The 26,803-nt window shown below is 42.7% G+C and overlaps 1 protein-coding gene across 1 annotated transcript; it reads left to right on the forward strand.

Moving 5' to 3' along the window:
* Nucleotides 1-23,093: 23,093 nt before the first annotated feature.
* LOC133242307 (small integral membrane protein 10-like protein 2A) lies at nucleotides 23,094-24,942 on the forward strand. The gene has a single exon (XM_061408400.1). It carries the CDS (start codon nucleotides 23,370-23,372, stop codon nucleotides 23,574-23,576), a length of 207 nt encoding a protein of 68 aa, XP_061264384.1. The 5' UTR covers nucleotides 23,094-23,369; the 3' UTR covers nucleotides 23,577-24,942.
* The last annotated feature ends 1,861 nt before the right edge of the window (nucleotides 24,943-26,803 follow it).

Genomic DNA, 26,803 nt, shown 5'->3' on the forward strand with positions numbered 1-26,803 from the left:
CCCCTTTTTGTTCCTTTTGGTTTCAGGAATTAGATATGGTCTAGATCCAGAGAGATCTGGTCTAAAGGTATAGGAGGAATTATTTCCTCAGGGCAAGAACTCTTAAAGGATAATTTTTCTTCAAGCTTCCTCTGGAGTCTAAAGAACATTGTGACCACACTGTCAAAAATTGTATTTTTTTGTGACCATAGTTTTATAGCCAAAATTTAGACCAGATAGTGCTCAACTCGGCCCTGATAACAAGGGCAGATTGGTCTCAGCAGGGATTGTCCCTCTGGGGAAGTAGGGGTTTTGGTTTGATCAGCCCCAGGCTGTTGATTACAGGAGGAAGTCCTGGACATAAGGGAACTTCAGTTCATTTTCCTATCCTATGTCAATAAAGATCTAATAGTTTCAGGCCATTTTTCTTGTCATTGTATCATAGCTATAGACTGACTAATCATTCAAAAATATTTTCCCAAGGGGTTCCCAGGTTGGGTGTGGAACCTTAATTCACATATTAGCTCAAACAGTTTGTACCAGATGTCTGTGCACTCAAACCAAACCAACAAACCAAACCAAACCAGAACTTCACCAGCCAGGAGTCACACTCCAAATGAAACAAAAGGCAAAGACATGCCCAGAAATCAAAAGCCAAGTGACAAGAGTGCCCCCAAAAGATGGTAAAGTGATGCCCAAAAATCAAAAGCCAAATGGCATAAATGCCAAACGTGACTTCCCAGTTCAATTAGACCTGCAACCTGGCAAAGTCTTCTGCAAAGAAGTTACTCTATCATTTCTTGTTTTAGAAGCTTCTAGATACCACTCAAAGCACAGCTGGCCTTTTCTAATTGTTCATGTAAAAATATCAATTTTAGAATAGCAAAAGGACCCAAATTTGGCCATTTTAGGTTGAGATCTCTTTTAGTATAATTTCTCCAATTAACTAGGTACTTGCAAGTATGAGCTCCGTATGTATTCTACATGAACCTGGCTAGAGTGTTAGTCAGAGGCTGGCTTTCTGACACCCCTTTATTTCTGTTGAGAGATCACTAGTGAACTTGTGTAGTGGGCCCATGTGCTGCTTGTGAGCCTAACTCTTCCAGGAGTTACCCCAGAGTCGTTTCAGCTCGTCTTATTTGTCTCAGATTCTGCCTCCAGCAATCTAAGACCACCATGTCTTCTCAGGTCGCTGAATGGCCAGTTCTTATGTGCGACCCCTGGATGAGCAAGTATTTTAATTAATGAGTGTGTTTCCCTATGGGCCCACTGGACGATGTGAGGACTAGGCCTCCACCACTCCCATAAATTTCTCAGTCACCTGAGAAAACCAAAACCAGCTGGGAGGAGTCTTGTCCCTTTTCTTCACAATAAAGCTCTCATGTATTTTCCTCACTTTTATCCTGACAAATTCTATAAAGGCAGTCAAATTGAGGAAAAGTGTCAGATCAGGCTCTTAACCGCTTAGCCAAGACCATTCAGTCCCCTACAATGGAGCGACCTCGGCATCTTTCAGCCGAGCACCAGGTATTCCTCGATTTTTTTCCCAATCGAGGCCCCCTACCCACTACCTTTCCATTGGGTGGGCAATGCTCTTGGCATCCTTCAGCCAGCCCCCTACCTAGCATCTTTTGACTGGGTGGGAATTCCTCAGTATCTTTCAACCGAGCCCCACTCAGTGTCTAGACCATGAGTGGGTATGCCCAGATGTTTCACCTGCCCCCCCCCCCCCAGTATCTTTCCTACTAGGAGGGGGCAGGTAACCTGCTCCACCACCAAATAAACTCAGAATCTCAATCAATACAGGAGAGTCAAGAACAAGGAGAGACTTACCCAAATTCGTCTGCACTCCCCGAGGAGGTGGATGGGTGCAAGGGGCAGCTGCTGGTACCAAAGCTCCAGTTCCTCATGGAGTCCATTCAAAGGAAGGAAGTCCACTCTGGGTCAGTCTCCGTAACTGTGCTGCTTGTGAGATTCTGTTTCCCATTTTAAGCTGAATTAGAGGCTATGTGCTGAAATGCAGGATTGAAACAAGCCACCTGATTGGTCCCTGAGTTCTTTTTTTCTTTCTCTCCCCTCCCTGGATCCCATAGGTACCATCTCAAAGGAAAGGGTATTAGCTTCTAGGCAATAGTTTGCTTCAACCATCTACTTTTCTTATGACTTAGTATTAATTTCAGCATTCTGGTCCCATCACTTCATGAGAAATAGATGGGGAAACAGTGGAAACAGTATCAGACTTTATTTTTCTGGGCTCCAAAATCACTGCAGATAGTGATTGCAGCCATGAAATTAAAAGACACTTACTCCTTGGAAGCAAAGTTATGACCAACCTAGATAGCATATTAAAAAGCAGAGACATTACTTTGCCAACAAAGGTCCGTCTAGTCAAGGCTATGGTTTTTCCAGTGGTCATGTATGGATGTGAGAGTTGGACTGTGAAGAAAGCTGAATGCCGAAGAATTGATGCTTTTGAATTGTGATTTTGGAGAAGACTCTTGAGAGTCCCTTGGACTGCAAGGAGATCCAACCAGTCCATCCTAAAGGAGACCAGTCCTGGGTGTTCATTGGAAGGACTGATGCTGAGGCTGAGACTCCAATACTTTGGCCACCTCATGCAAAGAGTTGACTCATTGGAAAAGACCCTGATGCTGGGAAGGATTTGGGGCAGGAGGAGAAGGGGATGACAGAGGATGAGATGGCTGGATGGCATCACCGACTCGATGGACATGGGTTTGGGTAGACTCCAGGAGTTGGTGATGGACAGGGAGGCCTGGTGTGCTGCTATTCATGTGGTCGCAAAGAGTCGGACACAACTGAATGACTGAACTTAACTGAACTGAATTCATTTCAGAAGTCATCATTCTCTAGGGAATTTTCAATTAAGACACAGAAATTCATCTACCAGATACCTTGGTCCTTATTCCCCCTGGTTTTATTGCGATATAATTGACATCCAGCACTCCTAAAGAAAGGCAATGCCAAAGAACGTTCAAAGTACCATACAACTGCACTCATTTCACATGATAGCAAGATTATACTCAAAATCCTTCAAGCTAGGCTTCAGCAGTATGTGAACCGAGAACTTCCAGATGTTCAAGCTGGATTTAGAAAAGGCAGAGAAACCAGAGAAACCAAATTGCCAACATCCACTGGATCATCGAAAAAGCAAGGGAATTCCAAAATAAACATCTACTTCTGCTTCATTGATTATGCTAAAGCCTTTGACTGTGTAGATCACAACACACTGTGGAAAACTCTTAAAGAGATGAGAATACCAGACCACTTTACCTGTTTTCTGAGAAACCTGTATGCAGGTCAAGAAGCAACAGTTAGAACCAGACATGAAACAAAGGACTGGTTCAAAATTGGGAAAGGAGTACGGCAAGGCTATATATTGTCACCCTGCTTATTTAACTTATATGCAGAGTATATTATGCAAAATTCCAGGCCATATGACTCACAAGTTGGAATCAAGATTTCTGGGAGAAATATCAACAACCTCAGATACATAGATGACACCACCCTTATGGCAGAAAGCAAAGAAGAACTAAAGAGCCTCTTGATGAAGGTGAAAGAGGAGAGTGAAAAAACTGGCTTTAAAACTCAACATTCAAAAAACTAAGATCATGGCATTTGGTCCCATCACTTCATAGCAAATAGATGGGGGAAAAGTGGAAACATTGATAGATTTTATTTTCTTGGGCTCCAACATCACTGTGGACAGTGACTGAAGCCATGAAATTAAAAGATGCTTGCTCCTTGGAAGAAAAGCTATGACAAACCTAGACAGTGTATTAAAAAGCAGAGACATCACTTTATTGACAAAGGTCCATGTAGTCAAAGCTATGGTTTTTCCAGTAGTCATGTATGAATGTGAGTTGGACCATAAAGAAGGCTGAATGTCAAAAAAATGATGCTTTCAAACTGTGGTGCTGGAGAAGTCTTGAGAGCCTTGGACAGCAAGGAGATCAAATAAGTCAATCCTAAAGGAAATCAACCCTGAATATTCATTGGAAGGACTGATTCTGAGGTCCAATACTTTGGCCACCTGATGCGAAGAACTGACTCATTGGAAAAGACCCTGATGCTGGGAAAGATTGAGGGCAGGAGGAGAAGGGGACGACAGAGGATGAGATGGTTGGATGGCATCACTGACTCAATGGACATGAGTTTGAGCAAACTTGGGGAGATAGTGAAGGACAGGGAAGCCTGGTGTGTTACAATTCATGGGGTGGCAGAGTCGGACACAACTGAGCAGCTAAACAACAACAACTAAACAATAATAACAATACTCATACAAACAGTATATGTTTAAAGTGTACAGCATGATTTGAATTACATACATCATGAAATGATGACTACAGTAAGTTTAGTGAACAACCACCATCTCATATAGATAGAAAATTAAATAGAAAAAGTTTTCCTTGTGAAGAGAATGCCTTAGGATTTACTCTCTAACAACCGTCATAAAGTGTATAAGTGAAGTGAAAGTGAAAGTCACTCAGTCGTGTCGGACTTTTTGCAACCTCATGGACTATATACAAAGAGTATATAGCAGTGTCAATTATACTATCATGTTGTATGTTACATCCCTAACATTTATCTTATAACTGCAAGTTTTACCTTTTGACCACGTTCTTCCAATGCTCTCTCCCTCCACCAGTCTAATCTCTTTTTCTACAAGTTTCGTATCTTAGTTCTTGATCGTCTCCTCTGGGAGGGCACAGGAAGGGTCGTTATCATGAACAAAACATTATGACAATGGGACAGCCCTGGATCCCTAGTTAAAGGGAATATGGTTGCTGAGTCAAGGGGTCTCCTAAGCTGAAATAAACAGTATCAGAAATGAAGATGTACTGCTGTAGGTCATGAAAAACATGAGAGATTCAGTAGCTGAGCCCAAGTGGGCAGCCACTCAAAATTGAAAGTAAGTGGAAAGCCCTGCTTGCTGGTGCAGAGCTGCTCTCTCCCTTCATATACCCCGTGATGCCTCCCTCCTTCTCTACCCAGATTCCAGGTGCTTTAAAGAACAAAGAAGAGTACACAGGGAACTTGCAGGGGGAGGGACTCAAACTTTTATGACTGTTGACAATGAACGTCCATGCCACCATCATACACAATTCTTTGGCAGGAGAAGCACTGGGCACACGCATGGCCAATGGCCTTGCGGTCTCCAGGGTAGAGCTGTGGCGAGTGGAGAGGCAGAAAGGAAAACTCCCGGAGCACTGCACTCTGGAAGGTACTAGGGGTGGAGGGAAGCTACTCCTAGTGCTAGGAGACAAAGAAAAAGGCTGGCCTTCTCCAGCCCACTTCCCTCCCCATCTTCCCTCCATCCATGCCAGGAGCTGCCCAGAGCTGCGGTTATAACTGCGGAAGTGCAGGTGCTAAACAACTTGGTCTGTGTTCCCACAGGGGAACAAAAAGAGCCTGAACTCAACTGGTAGAGCTTGAGTAAAACTCTAGGCGAAGGAAAACAGTTCAAGTGATCTTGCGGTTAGAGCACTCTGTGCCAATTCAGTCTACTGATGTGAAAATGTACAAGGAAACTGGTGTGTTAAATGGCTTGTACTGTACTAAAAATGCTCACAAAGAGTCAGCAGAGGGACTCCCCTGGCAGTTCAGTGGTTAAGACTCCGAGCTTCCAATGCAGGGATCGCAGGGTCCGTCCTTGATAGGGCAAAACTAAGATCCCACATGCCCTGCAGGGCAGCCAAAAAAAAAAAAAAAGTCAAAGGGGATACTTCCATTCAGGGCACTTACAAAGGTAAAGAGGCACTACTGGGACAAACTCCCCTGCTATTTGCCACCCATGGTGGGGGAAGAAGGGCATGTGTGTCAGCATTCACTGTAAGTGCCTTTATTCTCTGAGGTCCGAAGTTTCTGTGGTATTGATGACATTAGAATTTTCCAAATCAACAGCCTTAACTGCAACGTTATCATGCTTGTGCTCAGTTCAGCTCAGTTCACTTTAGTCACTCAGTCGTGTCCAACTGTTTGTGTGACCCCATGGACTACAGCATGCCAGGCTTCCCCATCCATCATCAACTCCTAGAGTTTGCTCAATTCATGTCCACTGAGTTGGTGATGCCATCCAGCCATCTCATCCTCTTTCATACCCTTCTCCTGACTTCAATCTTTCTGAGCATCAGGCTCTTTTCCAATGAGTCAGTTCTTCACATCAGGTGGCCAAATGACTGGAGTTTCAGCTTCAGCATCAGTCCTTCCAATGAATATTCAGGACTGATTTCCTTTAGGATGGACTGGTTGGATCTCCTTGCAGTCCAAGGGACATTCAAGAGTCTTCTCCAACACCACAGTTCAAAAGCATTGATTCTTTGGTGCTCAGCTTTCTTTATAGTCCAACTCTCACATTCATACATGACTACTAGAAAAACCATAGCTTTGACTAGATGGACATTTGTTGGCAAAGTACTGTCTCTGAGTTTTAAGATGCTGTCTAGGTTGGACAGTTTTTTTCCAAGGAGTAAGCATCTTTTAATTTCATGGATGCAGTCACGATCTGCAGTGATTTTGGAGCCCAAGAAAATAAAGTCACTGTTTCCATTGTTTCCTGATCTATTTGCCATGAAGTGATGGGACCAGGTGCCATGATTTTAGTTTTCTGAATGTTGAGTTTTAAGCCAGCTTTTTCACTCTCCTCTTTCAACTTCATTAAGAAGCTCTTTAGTTCTTCTTTGCTTTCTGCCATAAGGATGGTGTCATCTGCATATCTGAGGTTGTTGATATTTCTCCAAGCAATCTTGATTCCAGCTTGTGCTTCATCCAGCCCAGCATTTCAAATGATGTACTCTGCATATAAGTTAAATAAGCAGGGTGACAATGTACAGCCTTGCTGTACTTTCCCAATTTTGAACCAGTCTGTTGTTCCATGTCTGGTTCTAACTGTTGCTTCTTGATCTGCATACAGATTTCTCAACAGGGAGGGAACACTTGTGCTCAATGGGCAGAATTCAAGGCTGTTCTCATCAATTTGGTCAAACCACCCCTTGATGAAACTTGTTATACTTTTACTGGCTCTGGGGCTGTTGCTAATGGCTTGGCCATTCAATCTGTCAGTTGAAAGACTACAGACTGGCAGATAAAAGACACCTCTTGGGGTGGGGGGTTGTACACTATGGAAAGACAAACTGTGGGTGTTAATGAGAATGTCTGGCTCACTCATAGGGATGCCTACAGTAAAGGAGATCTGTTCTTTTCTCTTCTTTGGCTGTGTTGGGTCTTCATTGCTGCTTGGGTTTTTTCTCTAGTTGCGGCGAGCAGGGGCTACTCTCTAGTTGCGGTAAGCAGGCTTCTCATTGTGGTGGCTTCTATTGTTGCAGAGCATGGGCTCTAGGGCACAAGGGCTTCAGTAGTTGTGGCCCAATGGGCTCAGTAGTTCAGGCTCTAGAGCCAAATCTTCCCAGACCAGGGATCAAACCCATGTCCCCTCAATTTGCAGACAGATTCTTTTTTTTTTTTCCTTTACTTCTTTTTAACTTGCTTTTAATTGGAGGATAATTGCTTTACAATATTGTGTTGGTTTCTGCCATACATCAACATGAATCAGCCATAGGCATACATGTGTCCCCTCCCTCCTGAACTTCCCTCCCACCTCCTACCCCATCTCATCCCTCTAGGTTGTCACAGAGCACCGGGTGTGAGCTCCAGGCAGGCAGATCCTTAACCGATGGACCACCTGGGAGACCAACTAAAATTAAGCTGCTGACCAAGGCTGCACTGACACAATGCGATCAGACGTGGCAACACATCTGGCACTGGGGACTAGGCACAAACTAAAGGACTCTGTTTCTGACACAGAAGCTACTACTATGTGCCAGATTTGTGACTTTGGTCAAAAGTTGGCCTGTTTGTTTGCAACAATGGGAGCCACAATGCATGGGGAATTGACTTTGCTCCCTCCTGACAGATTGACTAAATGAGACCTTTTACTGTCCCCCTCAATGCCACCCATGGTCTCATCACTTTTGACACCTTTTAAGGTTATGTGTTGCTGTTTCAGCCTGATCACTTGACTTCAACTGTACCATATGGCTTCTGTGAGTCTTATCTGTGTTACATTTTCAGTTCTCCAGTCCCTCTGCAGCATGACAAATAGTACATCTTTTTTTCCCCTCAAATGTCACCCAGTAATGTACCAATAGTCAAAGTATTTGATGACCATTCCACACATCCTACCATCCATTAGTATCTGATATTGTTAAGCATTGGAATGTCTTATGACTCTACTTCTGCTTGGTCCACACACCTTAGTGGGGCAATTTGGGCACTGAATGCAGCTGTCCCCAGAAGGAGATCACTTGGCTGCCTCCTGTGCAATGGCCAGGATGAAAGTTCTGCATACAAGCAAGGGATGACTGGAGAAAAAGTGAAGCTATAGGTATTAGGAAGGGACACCCCAATCATGTGACAGAAAAGGGAAATTACCAACCCCCAGCACCTTGACAGAGAACACCTTAGACCTCCAAGGATGGAGGGTGATTAATGCTGTCTTTGTCCCCTGGATCCAGCACTGTCACCTAAGTCAGGCAGCAGCTGCACTGGCAATCTGACTTGCTGCTTAATATTGTAATCCCCTTCCATGTTCTATGAAACCAGAAAAACTCACGTGGTTATCACAGGTCTAGAACTATTTTGTTATACCTAATGCCATCAACAGCATCCCCTGAAAGTGAACATGTATAAGCACATGATCCAGTATAACGTTTCAATCTAATTCGGATTCATATGCTTCTCTTGACACCCAAGTGGCCTTGAGTTATGTCATGTATGAAGACTGAGGCTGCAAATACCTGATGACACTGCCCATATGGCTTGAGAAAAGCAGTATAATGGTGGCAACAAATCCTGAACTGTGCCCTTTTGGGTTATATGTTTGTATGTGGGGGGAAGTGAGCCATGGCCTCTCTCCATTGGGAATAGAGATTGCTTTTTGGCCCTTATAATTATTGGCAATGATACTAAAGATTGTCAGGATAATCTAAACTCCCTTTTGTGGGCTGTTATGGGTGTCTGGCCTGAGACTATATCCTTAGTGTGTAAAAGAAGACCAAGTGCTCCCTGCTGGGACTTATTCAGAGTTAGGTGAGACTAGGACTCTGGGACACCAGACTGGTTCCAAATAGGAAAAGGAGTACGTCAAGGCTGTATATTGTCACCCTGTTTATTTAACTTCTATGCAGAGTACATCATGAGAAATGCTGGGCTGGAAGAAGCACAAGCTGGAATCAAGATTGTCGGGAGAAATATCAATAATCTCAGATATGCAGATGACACCACCCTTATGGGAGAAAGTGAAGAGGAACTAAAAAGCCTCTTGATGAAAGTGAAAGTGGAGACTGAAAAAGTTGGCTTAAAGCTCAACATTCAGAAAACTAAGATCATGGCATCCGGTCCCATCACTTCATGGGAAATAGATGGGGAAACAGTGGAAACAGGGTCAGACTTTATTTTGGGGGGCTCCAAAATCACTGCAGATGGTGACTGCAGCCATGAAATTAAAAGACGCTTACTCCTTGGAAGGAAAGTTATGACCAACCTAGATGGCATATTCAAAAGCAGAGACATTACTTTGCCAACAAAGGTCCGTCTAGTCAAGGCTATGGTTTTTCCAGTGGTCATGTATGGATGTGAGAGTTGGACTGTGAAGAAGGCTGAGCACCGAAGAATTGATGCTTTTGAACTGTGGTGTTGGAGAAGACTCTTGAGAGTCCCTTGGACTGCAAGGAGCTCCAACCAGTCCATTCTAAAGGAGATCAGTCCTGGGTGTTCATTGGAAGGACTGATGCTGAAGCTGAAACTCCAATACTTTGGCCACCTCATGCAAAGAGTTGACTCATTGGAAAAGACCCTGATGCTGGGAGGGATTGGGGGCAGGAGGAGAAGGGGACAACAGAGGATGAGATGGCTGGATGGCATCACTGACTCGATGGACGTGAGTCTGGGTGAACTCCAGGAGTTGGTGATAGACAGGGAGGCCTGGCGTGCTGTGATTCATGGGGTTGCAAAGAGTCGGACACGACTGAGCGACTGATCTGATCTGAGGACTCTGGGAGGGGTGGATGAGGTGACTACTGCTAGGCAGTCTCATCCTGCAGCTTGGAGTTCTGGTGAAAACATTTTATGAGACAAACTCAACAGATTTGATCCCACACTCTCTTGGTCAGATTAAGGTGGCATATTCATGCAAAACAATCAAATTTGGCCAAGAATGTTGGGAGAGACAGTCACCATGGGCCACTAGTGCCACTGCACATCTTTCTGATGGGCTGGCCAAGACTGGAAACACTGACTCTCTTTACCTGGACTTTTTCAGGATTGTGTTTAGATCAGAGCAAACAGCCTTGATGAATGAGGTGATGTCTTCCCCTAGACAGAAAGGGCTTGCTTACACTTGTTATAAAAGCAGTGTATTCACCAAGCCCACTGTCCCTCTGCTGTAATGTAGCCCCTGTGTGTCCTAACATCCACAATAGAGGCTTTGCATCACCTCCGTGGGACTCGGGGAGCATGAGGGACCAACATGAGCATCATGCTGATCCTCTAGCTATGGCTTTTGCCAGGAGCAATAAGGTCATTTGTGTCAGACCCAAGAGTCTTTTGCCAGTACAATGAAACAGGTTAGCTTTTTAAACTTCTAAGTATGATAAAATCTCATACCATCAAGTTCTTGACAGTACTTTGTCTTTTCATTTCCTTAACAGTGACTTCTAAAGAGCACAAGTTTTTAATTTTGATAATGTTCATCAATTTTTTTCATGGATTGTGCTTTTGTGTCATGCTTACTCATTCTTTGCCTAATCCCAGGTCATACAGATTTTTTCCTGTGCTTTCTTCTAAAGCTTTTTATACTTTATGTTTTACATTTAGATTTATCATCCAGTTCAGACTACTTTTTAAATAAAGTATTATTTTTAAGTCGAGACAGTTTTTCTTTTTTTGCCTATTGATGTTCAATTATTTCAACACATATGTTGAAAGGCTGTCTTTTCTCTATTTAACTGCTTTTTTCATCTTTGTGAAAAATCAGTTAGCCATATGTGTGTAGGTCTATTTCTGGGCTCTCTTCTATTCCACTGATATGTGTATTTATTTCTTCTTCAATACCACACTATTAGATTACTGTAGCATTATAGTGTCGGAGAAGGCAATGGCACCCCACTCCAGTACTCTTGCATGGAAAATCCCATGGATGGAGGAGCCTGGTGGGCTGCAGTCCATGGGGTCGCTAAGAGTTGGACACGACTGAGCGACTTCACTTTCACTTTTCACTTTCATGCCTTGGAGAAGGAAATGGCAACCCACTCCAGTGTTCTTGCCTGGAGAATCCCAGGGACCGGGGAACCTGGTGGGCTGCCGTCTATGGGGTCGCACAGAGTCGGACACGACTAAAGCGACTTAGCAGCAGCAACATTATAGTGTAATAATATTACAGAATGTGTTTCCTGCAATGTGGAAGAGTGTAATTCATATCCTATACTTTATAGTATCATCACATACTGCACCTAAAGACAGAAACTAGTGAGTTCCTTAAATATTAAATAGCTAGATAGTTGGATTACAAATGCTTTATATTATACAGAAAACTTTGGCAGATTATATAGATTTTTTAAGAGTCTTTTAGTAACATTTGGGAAAATGGGTTTGGCTAAGCTAAGAAATATTTTTCCCACTTAAATTAATGAAAGATAGGCTTCTGCTATCCAACAATGTGCTATTCAATGTATTTTCTGTAACAGATTAGATTTAAATAATGATGAATGTCTATTCAATTTTCTTCCACACTTAAAATTCTAAATAACAATGGTGACAACAATAAAATGTTCTAGGGACTTCCCTGGTGGTCCAGTGGTTAAGAATCTGCCTTCCAACACAGGGATGCAGGTTCAATCCCTAATCAGGGAACCAGGAGCCCACATACTGCGAGGCAACTAAGCCCACATGCCACAACTAAGACCCAATGCAGCCAAATAGTTTTTTTTTAAGATGTTCAGTTTAGACTATAACAACTATGCCTTGTACAAAACAAATCACACTCAACTTTTCCCCAAAAGAGAATGCCAAACTCTCACAAGTTATCACAGCCAGCTCTAAATTTAGGATTATTGACCCATGTTCATTCCTAAGTTCAACATAATCACATACTGATATTCTGTAATTTGTGGACTAAATTGTGAAGTTCAGTCACAATCAACATCCCCTAGATAAGGGGACAAGGTGAAGAGGGTACATTAACACATCTAGAACACACACACATATTGCAAAATGAGGAAAATATAAACAACTATTCCCATTTTGTTTCTGAAACTAGCCACAGAGCTATAGTTGGTATTTATTAATATAACTTCATACTGTTCATACTATTCATGGGGTTCTCAAGGCAAGAATACTGAAGTGGTTTGCCATTCCTTCTCCAGTGGACCACATTCTGTCAGACCTCTCCACCATGACCCGCCCAACTTGGGTGGCCCCACACGGCATGGCTTAGTTTCACTGAGTTAGACAAGGCTGTGGTCCATGTGATCAGATTGACTAGTTTTCTGTGATTATGGTTTCAGTGTGTCTCCCCTCTGATGCCCTCTCGCAACACCTACCCTCTTACTTGGGTTTCTCTTACCTTGGCTGCAAAGCGCAGCCGCTGCTCCTTACCTTGGACGAGGGGTATCTCCTCACAGCCACCCCTCCTGACCTTGAATGTGGAGTAGCTCCTCTCGGCCCTCCTGCCCCCGCGCAGCTGCCACTCCTTGAACGTGGGATTGCTCCTCTTGGCCGCTGCCCCTGACCTTGGGCGAGGCATAGCTACTCTCGGTCACGCTAATCACGATGGTGTGATCACTCGCCTAGAGCCAGACATCCTGGAATGTGAAGTCAAGTGGGCCTTAGAAAGCATCACTACGAACAAAACTAGTGGAGGTAAGGGAATTCCAGTTGAGCTATTTCAAATCGGAAGATGATGCTCTGAAAGTGCTGCACTCAATATGCCAGCAAATTTGGAAAACTCAGCAGTGGCCACAGGACTGGAAAAGGTCAGTTTTCATTCCAATCCCAAAGAAAGGCAATGCCAAAGAATGCTCAAACTACTGCACAATTGCACTCATCTCACACACTAGTAAAGTAATGCTCAAAATTCTCCAAGCCAGGCTTCAGCAATACGTGAACCGTGAACTTCCAGATGTTCAAGCTGGTTTTAGAAAAGGCAGAAGAACCAGAGATCAAATTGCCAGCATCCACTGGATCATGGGAAAAGCAAGAGAGTTCCAGAAAAACATCTATTTCTGCTTTATTGAGTATGCCAAAGCCTATGACTATGTGGATCACAATAAACTGTGGAAAATTCTGAAGGAGATGGGAATACCAGACCACCTGACCTGCCTCTTGAGAAACCTGTATGCAGGTCAGGAAGCAACAGTTAGAACTGGATATGGAACAACAGACTGGTTCCAAATAGGAAAAGGAGTACGTCAAGGTGTATATTGTCACCCTGCTTATTTAACTTATATGCAGAGTACATCATGAGAAACGCTGGGCTGGAAGAAGCACAAGCTGGAATCAAGATTGCCGGGAGAAATATCAATAACTTCAGATATACAGATGACATCACCCTTATGGCAGAAAGTGAAGAGGAACTCAAAAGCCTCTTGATGAGAGTGAAAAAGTTGGCTTAAAGCTCAACATTCAGAAAACTGAGATCATGGCATCTGGTCCCATCACTTCATGGGAAATAGATGGGGAAATGGTGGAAACAGTGTCAGACTTTATTTTTGGGGGCTTCAAAATCACTGCAGATGGTGATTTTAGCCATGAAATTAAAAGATGCTTACTCCTTGGAAGGGAAGTTATGACCAACCTAGATGGCATATTCAAAAGCAGAGACATCATTTTGCCAACAAAGGTCCGTCTAGTCAAGGTATGGTTTTTCCAGTGGTCATGTATGGATGTGAGAGTCAGACTGTGAAGAAAGCTGAGTGCCTAAGAATTGATGCTTTTGAACTGTGGTGTTGGAGAAGACTCTTGAGCATCCTTTGGACTGCAAGGAGATCCAACCAGTCCCTCCTAAAGGAGACCAGTCCTCGGTGTTCATTGGAAGGACTGATTCTGAGGCTGAGACTCCAGTACTTTGGCCACCTCATGCGAAGAGTTGACTCATTGGAAAAGACTCTGATGCTGGGAGGGATTGGAGGCAGGAGGAGAAGGGGACAACAGAGGATGAGATGGCTAGATGGCATCACCGACTTGATGGACATGAGTTTGGGTAAACTCCGGGAGTTTACAGGTAGGCCTGGCATGCTGCGTGGTCGCAAAGAGTCGGACACGACTGAGCGACTGAACTGAACTGAATATAATTTCTTTCTTCCATTACTTATTCCATTTTCTCTTGCCCTCAGTAAGTTTCTCAGCTATTGAGTTCTTTTTGCCCAGTGGGCAGAGGTAAAGCTTCATTACTCAGAGGTTTGAGCTTTCAGTGGTCTTGCCTATGTGATGTGGCTGTAATCTTTCATTAACTTTGACCACTGAATATTCCAGTTTCAAGAGGAGCCACAGAGTTTCAGGCTTAATTTTCCCTGCATGCATTGTGTGAGAGAAGCCAAACATCCCCTTGATGATCAGGATCAATCACACCAATCAAACCCATATTTTGCATGCTGGCCCAGTGATTCATTAAGCTCAGATGGCTAGGTTGCAGTCTCAACAATCTATTCAGTAGAATCACTGTTATTTCTACTGGTAGACTAATAATCAGAGTTTTAAATCAGCAGAGGCCCAAATCAAGAGGATGTGAAGAAAATACTTACAAATGGAGGTTGAATAGGCAATTCACCATTTTATATGATGGAGGGTAAGGTATGACGAGGGTGAATTCTGTTTAACTCTTTTTTGCCTGTTTCTGTAAAAGAAGTTCCTTAGTCAGAAGCAGTGTTGTGTGGGATATCACAATTGTATGCCCGCGAGAGTGGTGCTGGCTGCAGTGTTGCAGTTAGGGAAGGCAAGTCCATATTCCTGCCCCTTCTATCATGGAAGGGGTCCAATGTAATTAATGTGCCACCAGATGGCTGGTTGGAACCCTCCTCCCAGAAGGAAATTGCACATATCAAGAGTTTTGTATTGGCCTCTGCTATTGGCAAGTTGGGGTTGGACACTCAACTGATCTGACAACTACATCAGCCTGGGTGAGGGGATGCCCATGTAATTGAGCCTATGAAGAGCCTCTGTCCCTGCAACTATGGCCACTTTGTATATGGGCCACTGAGCAAGATTCAGGGTGGGGCTGGCTGACATTCTTAGGTAAGTCACCTTGTTCACATGATCAGTGAGAGCCTTCATCACAGCTAACATGCTCTGTTGGGCATTTATATGAAGCACAAATGTACTCACACTCTCTGGCTATTCCTAGAGGTTCAACTACATATTACTCCTCCCAAACCTTCTTGTCACCAGTACTACAAATTATTTTCTTTCCTAGTTCCTGAACATCAGACAGTGTAGAGCCATACCTTAAGCCATTTCTCCTTCTAAGCAAAGTGAACAACCAGATGTACCAATTTTCAGGGAAGATTTTACTTTTGCACTGTCTTTCTTGGCCTACTCCTATGTGGGTCTGGAATGTTGCAGCAATATGCTTCTGGCTGGTGCCCTAATGACATGCAAAGCTGTACTTCAGTAGGTTCCTGACTGAGTAAAGACATCCATTCTCACCAGTTTGGTGGGAGGACCCGAAAGGAACAAAAAGGCAAAGGGAGAATTATTTCTCTTTTTGAGCTGGGACATCCATCTTTTCCTACCCTCAAACATTTTATTGTGATGCTGGTTCCTGGGCCTTTGAACTTCAGGATTTATACCAGCACCCCTGGTTTTCTGGCTTAGGATTTGGACTGAATTATACCACTGGCTTTCCCGGTTCTCTAGCTAGCTGACAGCAGACTGTGGAATTCTCAGCCTCCATAACTGTGTGAGACAATTTCTATAATAAATCTTTTCATATATATATCAGTTCAGTTCAGTTCAGTCGCTCAGTCGTGTCCGACTCTTTGCAACCCCATGAATCCCAGCATGCCAGGCCTCCCTGTCCATCACCAACTCCAGGAGTTTACTCAAACCTATTTCCATTGAGTCGGTGATACCATCCAGCCATCTCATCCTCTGTCGTCCCCTTCTCCTGCCCCCAATCCCGCCCAGCATCAGGGTCTTTTCCAATGAGTCAACTCTTCACATGAGGTGGCCAAAATATTGGAGTTTCAGCTTTAGCATCAGTCCTTCCAATGAACACCCAGGACTGATCTCCTTTAGGATCAACTGGTTGGAGCTCCTTGCAGTCCAAGGGACTCTCAAGAGTCTTCTCCAACACCACAGTTCAAAAGCATCAATTCTTCAGCACTCAGCTTTCTTCACAGTCCAACTCTCACATCCATACATGACCACTGGAAAAACCATAGCCTTGACTAGACGGACCTTTGTTGGCAAAGTAATGTCTCTGCTTTTGAATATGCCATCTAGGTTGGTCATAACTTTGCTTCCAAGGAGTAAGTGTCTTTTAATTTCATGGCTGCAATCACCATCTGCAGTGATTTTGGAGCCCTCAAAAATAAAGTCTGACACTGTTTCCACTGTTTCCCCATCTATTTCCCATGAAGTGATGGGACCAGATGCCATGATCTCAGTTTTCTGAATGTTGAGCTTTAAGCCAACTTTTTCACTCTCCTCTTTCACTTTCATCAAGAGGCTTTTGAGTTCCTCTTCACTTTCTGCCATAAGGGTGGTGTCATCTACATATCTGAGGTTATTGATCTTTCTCCCAGCAATCTTGATTCCAGCTTGTGCTTCTTCCAGCCCAGCGTTTCTCATGATGTACTCTGCATATAAGTTAAATAAACAGGGTGACAGTATACACCTTGACGTACTCCTTTTCCTATTTGGAACCAGTCTGTTGTTCCATGTCCAGTTCTAACTGTTGCTTCCTGACCTGCATACAGGTTTCTCAAGAGGCAGGTCAGGTGGTTTGGTATTCCCATCTCTTTCCTATTGTTTCTCTGGAGAACCCTGACTAATACAACTGGTCTATAAATAAGTCCCTATATTAGTTTGCCAGGGTTGCCATGACAAAGAACCACAGAATGGGTGGCCCTAACAACAGAAATTTACTTCCTTAGAGCTCTGGAGGCTAGAAATCAGAAATTAAGGTATCAGCAGAGTTAGTTTCTTTTGAAGCCCTCACCTCTGCCATCTTCTTCATGTGTCTTCACATGGGCCTATTTGAGTCCTGATCTCTTCTTATAATCTCCCTGGTGGCTCAGCTGGTCAAGACACTGCCTGCAATGCAGGAGACCCAGATTCCATCCCTGGGACAGGAAGAAGAAAATGGCAACCCACTCCAGTATTCTTCCCTGGAGAATCCCATGGACAGAGGAGCCTGATGGGCTACAGTCCATGGGGTCACAAAGAGTCAGACATGACTGAGTGACTTTTACTCAGTCACTCACTCACTCTTCTTAAAAGAACAGCAGTCATGCTGGATTAGGGCTCACCTCAAGGACCTTATATAACCTCAGTTATATGTTTAATGACCTTGTCTCTGGACTTCCCTGGTAGTCCAGTGGTTGAAAGTCCAACTTCCAGGACAGAGGAAATGGGTCCAGTCTCTAGTCTGGAAAGATCCCACATGCCTCCAAGCAATTAACTCTGTGTACCACCGCTACAGAGCCTGAGTGCTGCAACTACTGAGCCTGCGCTCTAGAGTCCACGAGCTGCAACTACAAAATCCTGCGCTTCACAACGAGAGAAGCCACTGCAATAAGAAGCCTGAGCGCTGCAACTAAGAGTAGCCCCTACTCGCCACAACTAGACAAAGCCTGCACACAGCAACAAAGGCCCAGCGCGGACAAATAAAAAATATTCAGTTTAGCCCATAAGAGTTCCCATGGAACTGTAAGTGTGGGTTGACAAAAGGAAAGCAATGTGGCAGGTGGAGGCACACTGGCAGTGTGAGTCACTGCTCACAAATGTTACTTGTGCCTTCAGAACCTACTCAAAGTCAATCCATATATATCATTTCTATTTCAAGAGCCCTCTGTACTCTTCACTAGCCAAACAGGTATACCACATAAGAATGTTATGTAATAGGTTTCACTACACTGGAATTTTAAAGTCTTGATGGCGACCCTAATTTCTGAGAGTCTCCCATGTCTGCAGTATTGGTTACAGTTTACTATTTAGACAGTACAATATAAGGGTTAATAGCATGGACTCTGGAGCCAGCTTCTGGTTTAAGTTCCACCTTACCAATTATTAACTGGTGACCTTGGGCAAGTTACTTAAGCTTAACTTTTCTGTAAAATGTGTACAATAACAGTACCTACTTTGAAACTAATACTATATTGTAAGTCAACTATGCTTAAATTTAAAAATCATTTTAAAATACCTAAAAGCAAAAAAAAAATAGTACCTACTTTGTAGTGCTGTTTTGAGGAATAATTTTTTAATGTAGGTAAAGTGCTTGGAAGAATGTCTGGCGTGTAACAAGAGCCATATTTGTGTTTGCTATTCCTGCTACAATTGGAAAGGAGAATAAGTTCCAGTTTTCAACCTGTCCCTTCCTTAACATAAAAATTCTTTTTCCACGGGGAGCCAGTTGGGGTATTTTGCCAGCTGCTGGTTTTACCTGTTACAACTGTAAACCTAGGAACTGGAGGAATTACCAGAGAGTGGGTTTGTACACCCCTGGCCCCACTATGAGTTGGATTTATCCATTTATCATTTGACATTCATTAGCCCTCACTATGACTGTGGGTGATAGTGATGCTCTCATTCCCCAGGATGACTGTTACCTCAAAGCCATTGTGTAATAAGCCTTGGAGAGTATGTGGATTTTTATTTCTCCGCTACACAATTACTTTGGGAAATTGCTGTGGGTCCTTTCAGGGGTAACTAGGAAGATTTACTGTACATAATTACAATGTTACCATAACATCCTTCCTCAAGGCTCTCAGTCTCCCCTTCATTCTAGGGACCCTGGATATACAACCTGAGGAGCTATGACCCTCTCTCATGGTGACCCAACTCTCTTTTTGCCAGACTTCTTTTGGTTAAACGAGTCATACTCCTATTTCAGTCCTAGGGCCCCATGATTCAAGTAATTTCCACCAAAGATCAAACCACTCAAAACCTAGAGCCTTAAAACAACCGCCATTTATTTAATGTACAGTTGCTGGGAGTTGGCAATTTGGGCTGGGTTCAACTGGACTATTCTTTTGCTTGTGTCCGCTCTCATGTATCTGTAGTCAGCTGCTGCTAGCATCCTAGTGACACTACGTCTAGGAGTTGGTTGGCTATTATTTGGGGATACGGGGATAATTAGGGCATGAGTTTGATCATCCAGTCTGGTGGCAGCAGGCTTACAAGACTAGCAATAGTGCGGGCCCCAACACATAGGTACTTTTCTAGCTTTTGTCTGCACTATTTTTGCCAATGTCCCATTGACCAAAGCAAGTTAAAAGATATCTTCAAGAAAAAAACAAAGCAGGTCACCTCTTGACAGATCTGCAGTATCAGTGCAAAGTTATGGATTCAGGGAGAGGAAGCATTTGTGGTGATTTTTACGCTGCCAAGGCACCAATCCTCTTCTCCCCCTCTATTCTGGAGCCCTAGCCTTTTGCAGGCATATCCCTCAATTTCTTTAGAAAAAACACTGTTCATTTTCATCCAAGAGATAAACTCCTTCACTGGTAATGAGGGAAAGGAAGATGGTGGAAGCAAAACCCAAATTAGTCAACCATTTTTCAAATAATTTTTAAAATAATCATTTCCTTTCCCCTCATCCTCCCATGTCCACTTTCCATACTGGTCCTTCTTCCCTCAAAGTGGCTCTGCTTCTGCAGCATCCTTTGCCTGTCTGAGATTCGTTGGGCTGTGGTGCCCTCCTGTATGATTTCAGTTTGAGCCAATCTGTATTCATTCCAGGAATTTATCAAACATTTTGGGCCACTAGGGACTTCCCTGATAGCTCAGTTGATAAAGAATCCACCTGCAATGCAGGAGACCTGGGTTCAATCCCTGGGTTGGGAAGATCCCCTGGAGAAGGGAAAGGCTACCCACTCCAGTATTCTGGCCTGGAGAATTCCATGGACTGTATAGTCCATGGGGTCTTAAAGAGTTGGACACGACTGAGCAACTTTCACAAGATTATACAGTTTCCCAAAGACAATGCATTGCCTGAGGCTGTCTTGTCTACTCTGTTTCTCCTAAAGCTGGGGTTGAGATTTTATCATTTACAGATTGCTTGTGCTGTTCTGCTTGCCTTAGACAAAAATTCTAATATAAAAATGAGCAAAGGAACCAGAGCCTGGGCAACTTGAGGAGCAAAGAGACAGGGGTGAGGAGAAGGGAAAGTTAACTTAAAGCTTAACTCTCCTCTCCCCACTGTTGCCACTGCCCCTGGGGTTTCCAGGACCCTTTTAGTCTGCCTTCCAGTCATCTAGTCCATGGGGCCCTCCTTCCTTTTGAGGCCACTATGAATGACCAATAAACATAATATTCAGCTTCAACTGTAATCAAATATAAGCAAATTAATTAGAATAATGCTTTGTTTTTAGATTAACAATAATAAAATAATACATAATAATAATATGAGTGAGGATGTGGAGAAATGGACAGCCTCATACATTACTTGAGGGAGTGGAAATGGGTACAAACTTTCTTACATGGAAATTGAATATACTGATTAAAATGAGGACTGAAAATCTTTTTTTTTTTAGCTTATCCAAATGTGTATATATATACACATTTATTTAATATATATATTTAATTGAAGTATAATTTATTTACAATATTGTGTTACTTTCAGGTGTACAATAAAGTGATTCAGTTATATATGTGTATGTGCACTCAGTCGTGTTCAACTCTTTGTGATCCCGTGACTGTAGCCTGCCAGGCTCCTCTGTCCATGGAATTTTCCAGGCAAGAATACTGGAGTGGGTTTTCATTTCCTACTCCAGGGGATCTTTCTGACCCAGGGATCAAACTTGTGTTTCCTGCACTGGTTTACCATTGTACCACCTAGGAAGCCCTCAGTTTTATGGAGGGCTTTACTATCTGAGCCACCAGGGAAGCCTATATATCTGTATCTATATATACTTTTTCAGATTCTTTTCCACTGTAGGTTATTACAAGATATTGAATATAGTTCCCTATGCTATACAGGTCTTTGTTGTTTATCTCTTTTATATATGAAAAAATGAAAGTGTTAGTCATAGACATTCCCTTCTTCAAGGGATCTTCCCAACCCAGGGATCAAACCTGGGTCTCCCGCATAGCAGGCAGATTAGATTCTTCACTGTCTTTTATATATAGCAATGTGTTAATCCCAAACTCCTAATTTATCCCTCTCCCTCCTTTAACCATAAATTTGTTTTCTATAAGACTACAAATCTTTTGACAGAGTACTTCCTTTCATGCAAATGTGCAACAATATCTGTATGTATAAAAGATGTCTAACCTTGCCAGTAAACAAAATACGCAAGTTAAAACAATGAGATGTCATTTTCACCTAGAACACCCAAGATTTAAAAGAACATCAGTGCCATTATTAAGAAAGTAGAGGGTGTTCATGGATACCTTAGAGCTGTGTGGAAGACAGTTTGACAATATGTATCAAAGTCATTAAACAAATGAAAAACTTTTGATCCAAGAACTCCATTTCTAGGAAGGTACCCGAGCGAGACATCAGAGAAGTATACAAAGATATGCATGAGGATGCTAATCTCAACACTGTTTATGACTGTGGAAACTTTGAAACCATCCAAATATCCTTCAGTTAATGATTGGCCTGCCGTAAGGAGTCATACACAGTACTATTGATCACAAAGAATCAATATGGAAGGATAAGCAAGATATATCATTATGTTTAAAAACAACTGTCAAGACAGTATGTTAGTGTGATTTCACTTTTATTTTACTATTGGTGTGTGAAATATATATGTGTGTGTGTGTGTTTTGTTTATTAAAATTGACTAAAACATATACCAAGCTGTTAATAGTCTTTTTTTTCCTGGTGGTTATGATCCTAGAAACTTTACTTAAGGTTCAATGATTTACAAACAATTGGTAAAAATTATATATATATTAAAACTTAAGAAATTTTTTAAAGTTGCTAAGCTTTTCTGATAATTAAATAAATGCGAATTAGAAGAATAATAAGATACAATTGTTGTCTCTCATGTTAAGGAAAAAAATTCCAAGACTGACACTTAATGTTGTATAGAGCTTCCTTCTCTAAACTTCTTTGATCAACCGCATGTATTAGGAAAACTTATTGACCTCAAACACTAAATATCTATGCTATGTGATTTTTTTAATAATAAAGATGGAATCATATGATTCATCCTCTTCTGCCAGTTGCAAATTCATGTTTACAATGATGCTATCGCAATAAATTTTGACATAAGAAAAACTGGCAACAATCAGAAGGCCCATCAACAAGGGACTTGTTAAATGTATTGGTGTAATTATCCATCTTCAAGGAGAGTGAGGCAGTTGTGTGTTATTGACATGGTAAGAGCACCTTATCAACACATCACATCTGGAAGTATATACAGGAAACGTAATCTCAGTTCATGGCTGCTGGGGCGGGGTGGGGAAAGGGAAGCTAAGCAGGGAATTTGCTTTCCATTGTTCTCATTGTGCTGTTGACAAAGTCGAAAAACTTGCTTTTAGACTTTTCCCATTAGCAGAATACTACAGATATAAAGCACAAACAAATAAGACGCTTGAATGAATAAAGCAGAATGCACACAACTTAAATTAGTTGGTTTGGTGTGTTTGTACTAGCTTACAACTGGGGACTGAAAAAATTCCTAAAGGGATTTGAAGTGACAGGAAATGGGTTCAAACTTCGAAGCTGCTCAAGATTGTGCTTATGAAGGAAAATTTCTAACGTTTGGAGCAAGTTTCACCTTGCTTCCGTTAAAATTTAAAAATTAAAAGTTAAAAAAGGACCACTGGGGTCAGGAAGCTAGGTCTCCCGGACAAACTGCCCGCCCCTCCCCGCTCCTCCCCGCTCCTCCCGACTCCCCCTTAAAATTCCCCCTTCCCAGTCCCAGGGCTCTGGATCCCTGGCGCTCTGCCTGATCCCGCCCCACGTGGCCCCGAGGCAGCCTAGGAGGGCGGCCCGGCGGGGCACCAGTGACCGCTGTGGCCGGAGCACAGCCAGAGGAAGAGGGAGCACAGCCGGAGGAGGAGGGATCCCGCAGTGCAGCGCAATTAGCATCTGCTGCCGCGCGATCCACCTACCGCACCGATTCCCCCCGCGAGCGTCCTTCTGTCCGCTGAACCAGCGGGAAGCACCTGGCTCTGGGCGCTGTATCCGGGGCCACAGCAAACCGATGGCAGCAACAGCGGCCCTGTCGGGCGTAGCAGTGCGGCTGTCGCGCTCAGCCACGACCCGCGGCTCATATGGCGCCTTCTGCAAGGGGCTCACGCGCACGCTGATCACCTTCTTCGACCTGGCCTGGCGTCTGCGCATGAACTTCCCCTACTTCTACATCGTGGCTTCGGTGATTCTCAACGTCCGCCTGCAGGTACATATTTAGAGCAACTAACTTTGTGGCAGTGGGGAGGCCCAGCAGGATGGCTGACCTCCACCCACTGGCTCACCCGCCCTAAAGCACAGTGACCGGCTTGCCTGGTGCACACACACTTGCCGACCTGTCCTGCTATCGCCCCATCTTTTCATATAAACGGACGGCTAGAAATCATTATTTGCGGAAAGCCTGCAATATAGCCAGAAAACTCTAAAATAAACGAGAAGTTGAATCTCAAGGAAGGAACAGAACTAAAAAATCTGAAAATCCTCAGAAATATTTAAGAAGTTCTTCCGTGCATAAAGGGCTTCCCTCGTGGCTTAGCTGGTAAAGAATCAAATGAGCACGCACACTGGGAAATGACAATGAGCACAGGATGCCCTAAAGGAGAAAAAAGAGGAAAAGTTACCAACGACGTAAATGAACTGCACAAGAATGGTCCAAATAGGAAGCAAATTTTCCAAATTTGAAAAAGAAGTGAAAGGACTTCCAACTGGATGGAATCAATTCTAGGCAATAGATGGATGGAGTTAGAAGTTGGAGGAAACTGATCACATGATCTGGAAGGCATACTTTTCTTCATCCCCCAAAGGAAAAAAAAAAAAAAAGAACCTTCAGGGAAAAACAAACATTTCAAACTGTACAAGGAGAACATGCTTCAAATATGAAGCAACCTCACTTTTCAGCCGTTGCGGGGAGTGTGAGAAAGGGAATTGGAACACTGGCATACGTGGATCAAGACTCTGCAATCACAGAAAATCCAATCATAGCTTCAACATCCCTATTCAATGAACAGTGTTTAAATAACCATTACAGTGGAAATATTAGTTATGCTTTTTCGTTTTTAGAGTAAATCTCTAGGCAAAGCAGGGAAGACTTAATTATGGTCATAGAACAGAATGGGAATGGTAATCAACTTTGACAAGTACAGGCAACAAGTTGGCAACCAGAGGGGAGGAAAGGGAATAGTGGTGTTACTCTCCTAAACTAGGAAATCTCTAGGTGAAAGAATAAGGCAAATTTAGGGGTTAAATTTTTAAACTGAAGGAGTTAACCAACAGGAAACTTAAAAATAGTGATACAATGGTAGGGAAGTGGGGGAGGAAAACCCAGGAGACAGCAGGAAGGCAGCAGAAAATGTCTCACTTCATCAAAGTTAAAAAATAGTAAGAAAAGCGTATTACTAGGAAACATGGAGTTAACCTTTAAACAGACATGTAAAGTTTTTGCCTCTGGAATGGGAAAGCAAAAGTTAAGAAGGGTAGGCGGGGATTCACTGCTTTTCATTATATGTCCTTTTGCACTGGTTGATTTTTTTATAATCCTTTTTATGCATGTATTGTCTTGATTAAAAATTAAAACTTATTAAAAGTGAGTTTACTGCAGTTGGAAATTTGGGGGAAGGGAGTTGGGGAGTGGCCCATGAGTCCAGGTAGGTTCTGTCTTCCTATCTTTCTGCAACAGTGGATGCGTATCCTAAGCTGTTCCTGAATGAGCACATGAAATATGATTTCCTTGCTTTCCAAGTACACCATAAGACCATAAGGAAATGCCTGATGAAATGATCAGTAATCTTCAGATAGCCCAGAGCTTCCTTACTCTATGAAACTTCTCAAGAGCTAATCTCTGCAATGTCATGGTTAAGGTAAAAACAAAACAAAAAGTGTGATTTAATTTTTCAAAACTGAAAAATTGGGCAAGTACCCCATGATGTTTAGACAAGGTTCTCACATTTTAGTATTGATCATAATAGCAAGAGGGGGGAAATAAGCTAAATGTGCAACAAAAGCTGGGCTAAATAGAAATAGTCTATCAATGGAATGGGGTAGTATGTGCATGCTCAGTTGCTCAGTCTTGTCTGACTCTTAGTGACCCCAGGGACTGTAGCCTAACAGGCTCCTCGGTCCATGGCATTTTCCAGGCAAGAATACTGGAGTGGGTTGCCGTTACTGAGCCAGAGAGAAATATATATTATATAACATACACTCTTCGTAATTATGGAGAAATAATACTTGGAAACACTATTGCACATTTACTATAACCATGCAATATCCCAAGCACTTTGTATGCATCATTTCATTTAATCCTCACGACAACTCAGAGATACATGACTATCATCACCCCTGGTTTGCAGGAGAGGAGACAAACACAGAGAAGGATAGTGGCAGAGTGATGAAATATTGCCAACAATAATATTCTTCCTACTAATGTGAGACCTTCATAGCTATGATTTGTTTTTTTCTTTGCATTACTCTGCACTCCCAATGCAGAGGGCCCTGGGTTTGATCTTTGGTCAAGGAATTAGATCCCATATGCCACAAATAAGACGCGGCACAGCCAAATAAATAATAAAATAAATATTAAAAAACTTTAGTGTAAAATTCACTATCCAAGTGGATGGCATGGATGCTAGAATTTGGGGAACACAGGGTTAGACACCCCATTCCTACACCCTTGGGTTAGCACTCCCAAGTATGTGTACCACTGCATATGAATGGAGGGTCAGGTGTAACTCAGAGTCACTCAGGATTTGAATTTTAACCAGAGAAATTAGTTTTGATGAGATATTAAATGCATTCTTGCAACAATACTCAAAAGCAAAATAGCTTTAATGTGGAAACTGTAACTGTAATTAAATGCAATTAATTAAACTGTAATTAAATGTCACTTTGTCCTCAGAAAACAGTTTTTGCCCATTAACAGAGAAACATCAAATATACACAGTTTTAAACAGTTGCAGTTTAAAATTTTTTAACTTGCGTAGATTATGTACAGGTTTTTGGTTTTGGGGTTCACTTTTCAAATCATTTCCCCTAATTCACTACAGGTATAATTTCTCTTCATCTGACAGACCAAAAGAAAATAAAAAAGACAGCCAGTGAAACCACAGCATCCTCAGATTAATTAACCTGCTCAATTCCATGACCATCTGACTTTCATAAGCCAAATATTCCTGGCAACTTTTGGCATAGACTTAATTGTCGAGTGAGATGCAGTTCTCTTGAGCACTGCTAACACTATCCTAGAGCAACAGAAAATGTCCTTTAATTCAGGATTTCCTAAACATGCAATTCTCTGAAAGCACCAGATGAGAGGAAGCTCCTCTCTCACATATAAGATGAAAAGAATTCCTTTTCTTTCTTTTCTTTTAAATTGAAGTATAGTTGATTTGCAATGTTTCAGGTGTACATCAAAGTGATTCAGTTATGCATACAAATATATAGAGACTTCCCTGG

The sequence above is a fragment of the Bos javanicus genome, chromosome X (assembly GCF_032452875.1).
Source record: "Bos javanicus breed banteng chromosome X, ARS-OSU_banteng_1.0, whole genome shotgun sequence".
In the NCBI taxonomy this organism is placed as follows: Eukaryota; Metazoa; Chordata; class Mammalia; order Artiodactyla; family Bovidae; genus Bos; species Bos javanicus.

Bases quoted from the DNA above. Each gene is read 5' to 3' on its own strand.
- LOC133242307 (XM_061408400.1), top strand. From the start codon at position 23,370: ATGGCAGCAACAGCGGCCCTGTCGGGCGTAGCAGTGCGGCTGTCGCGC.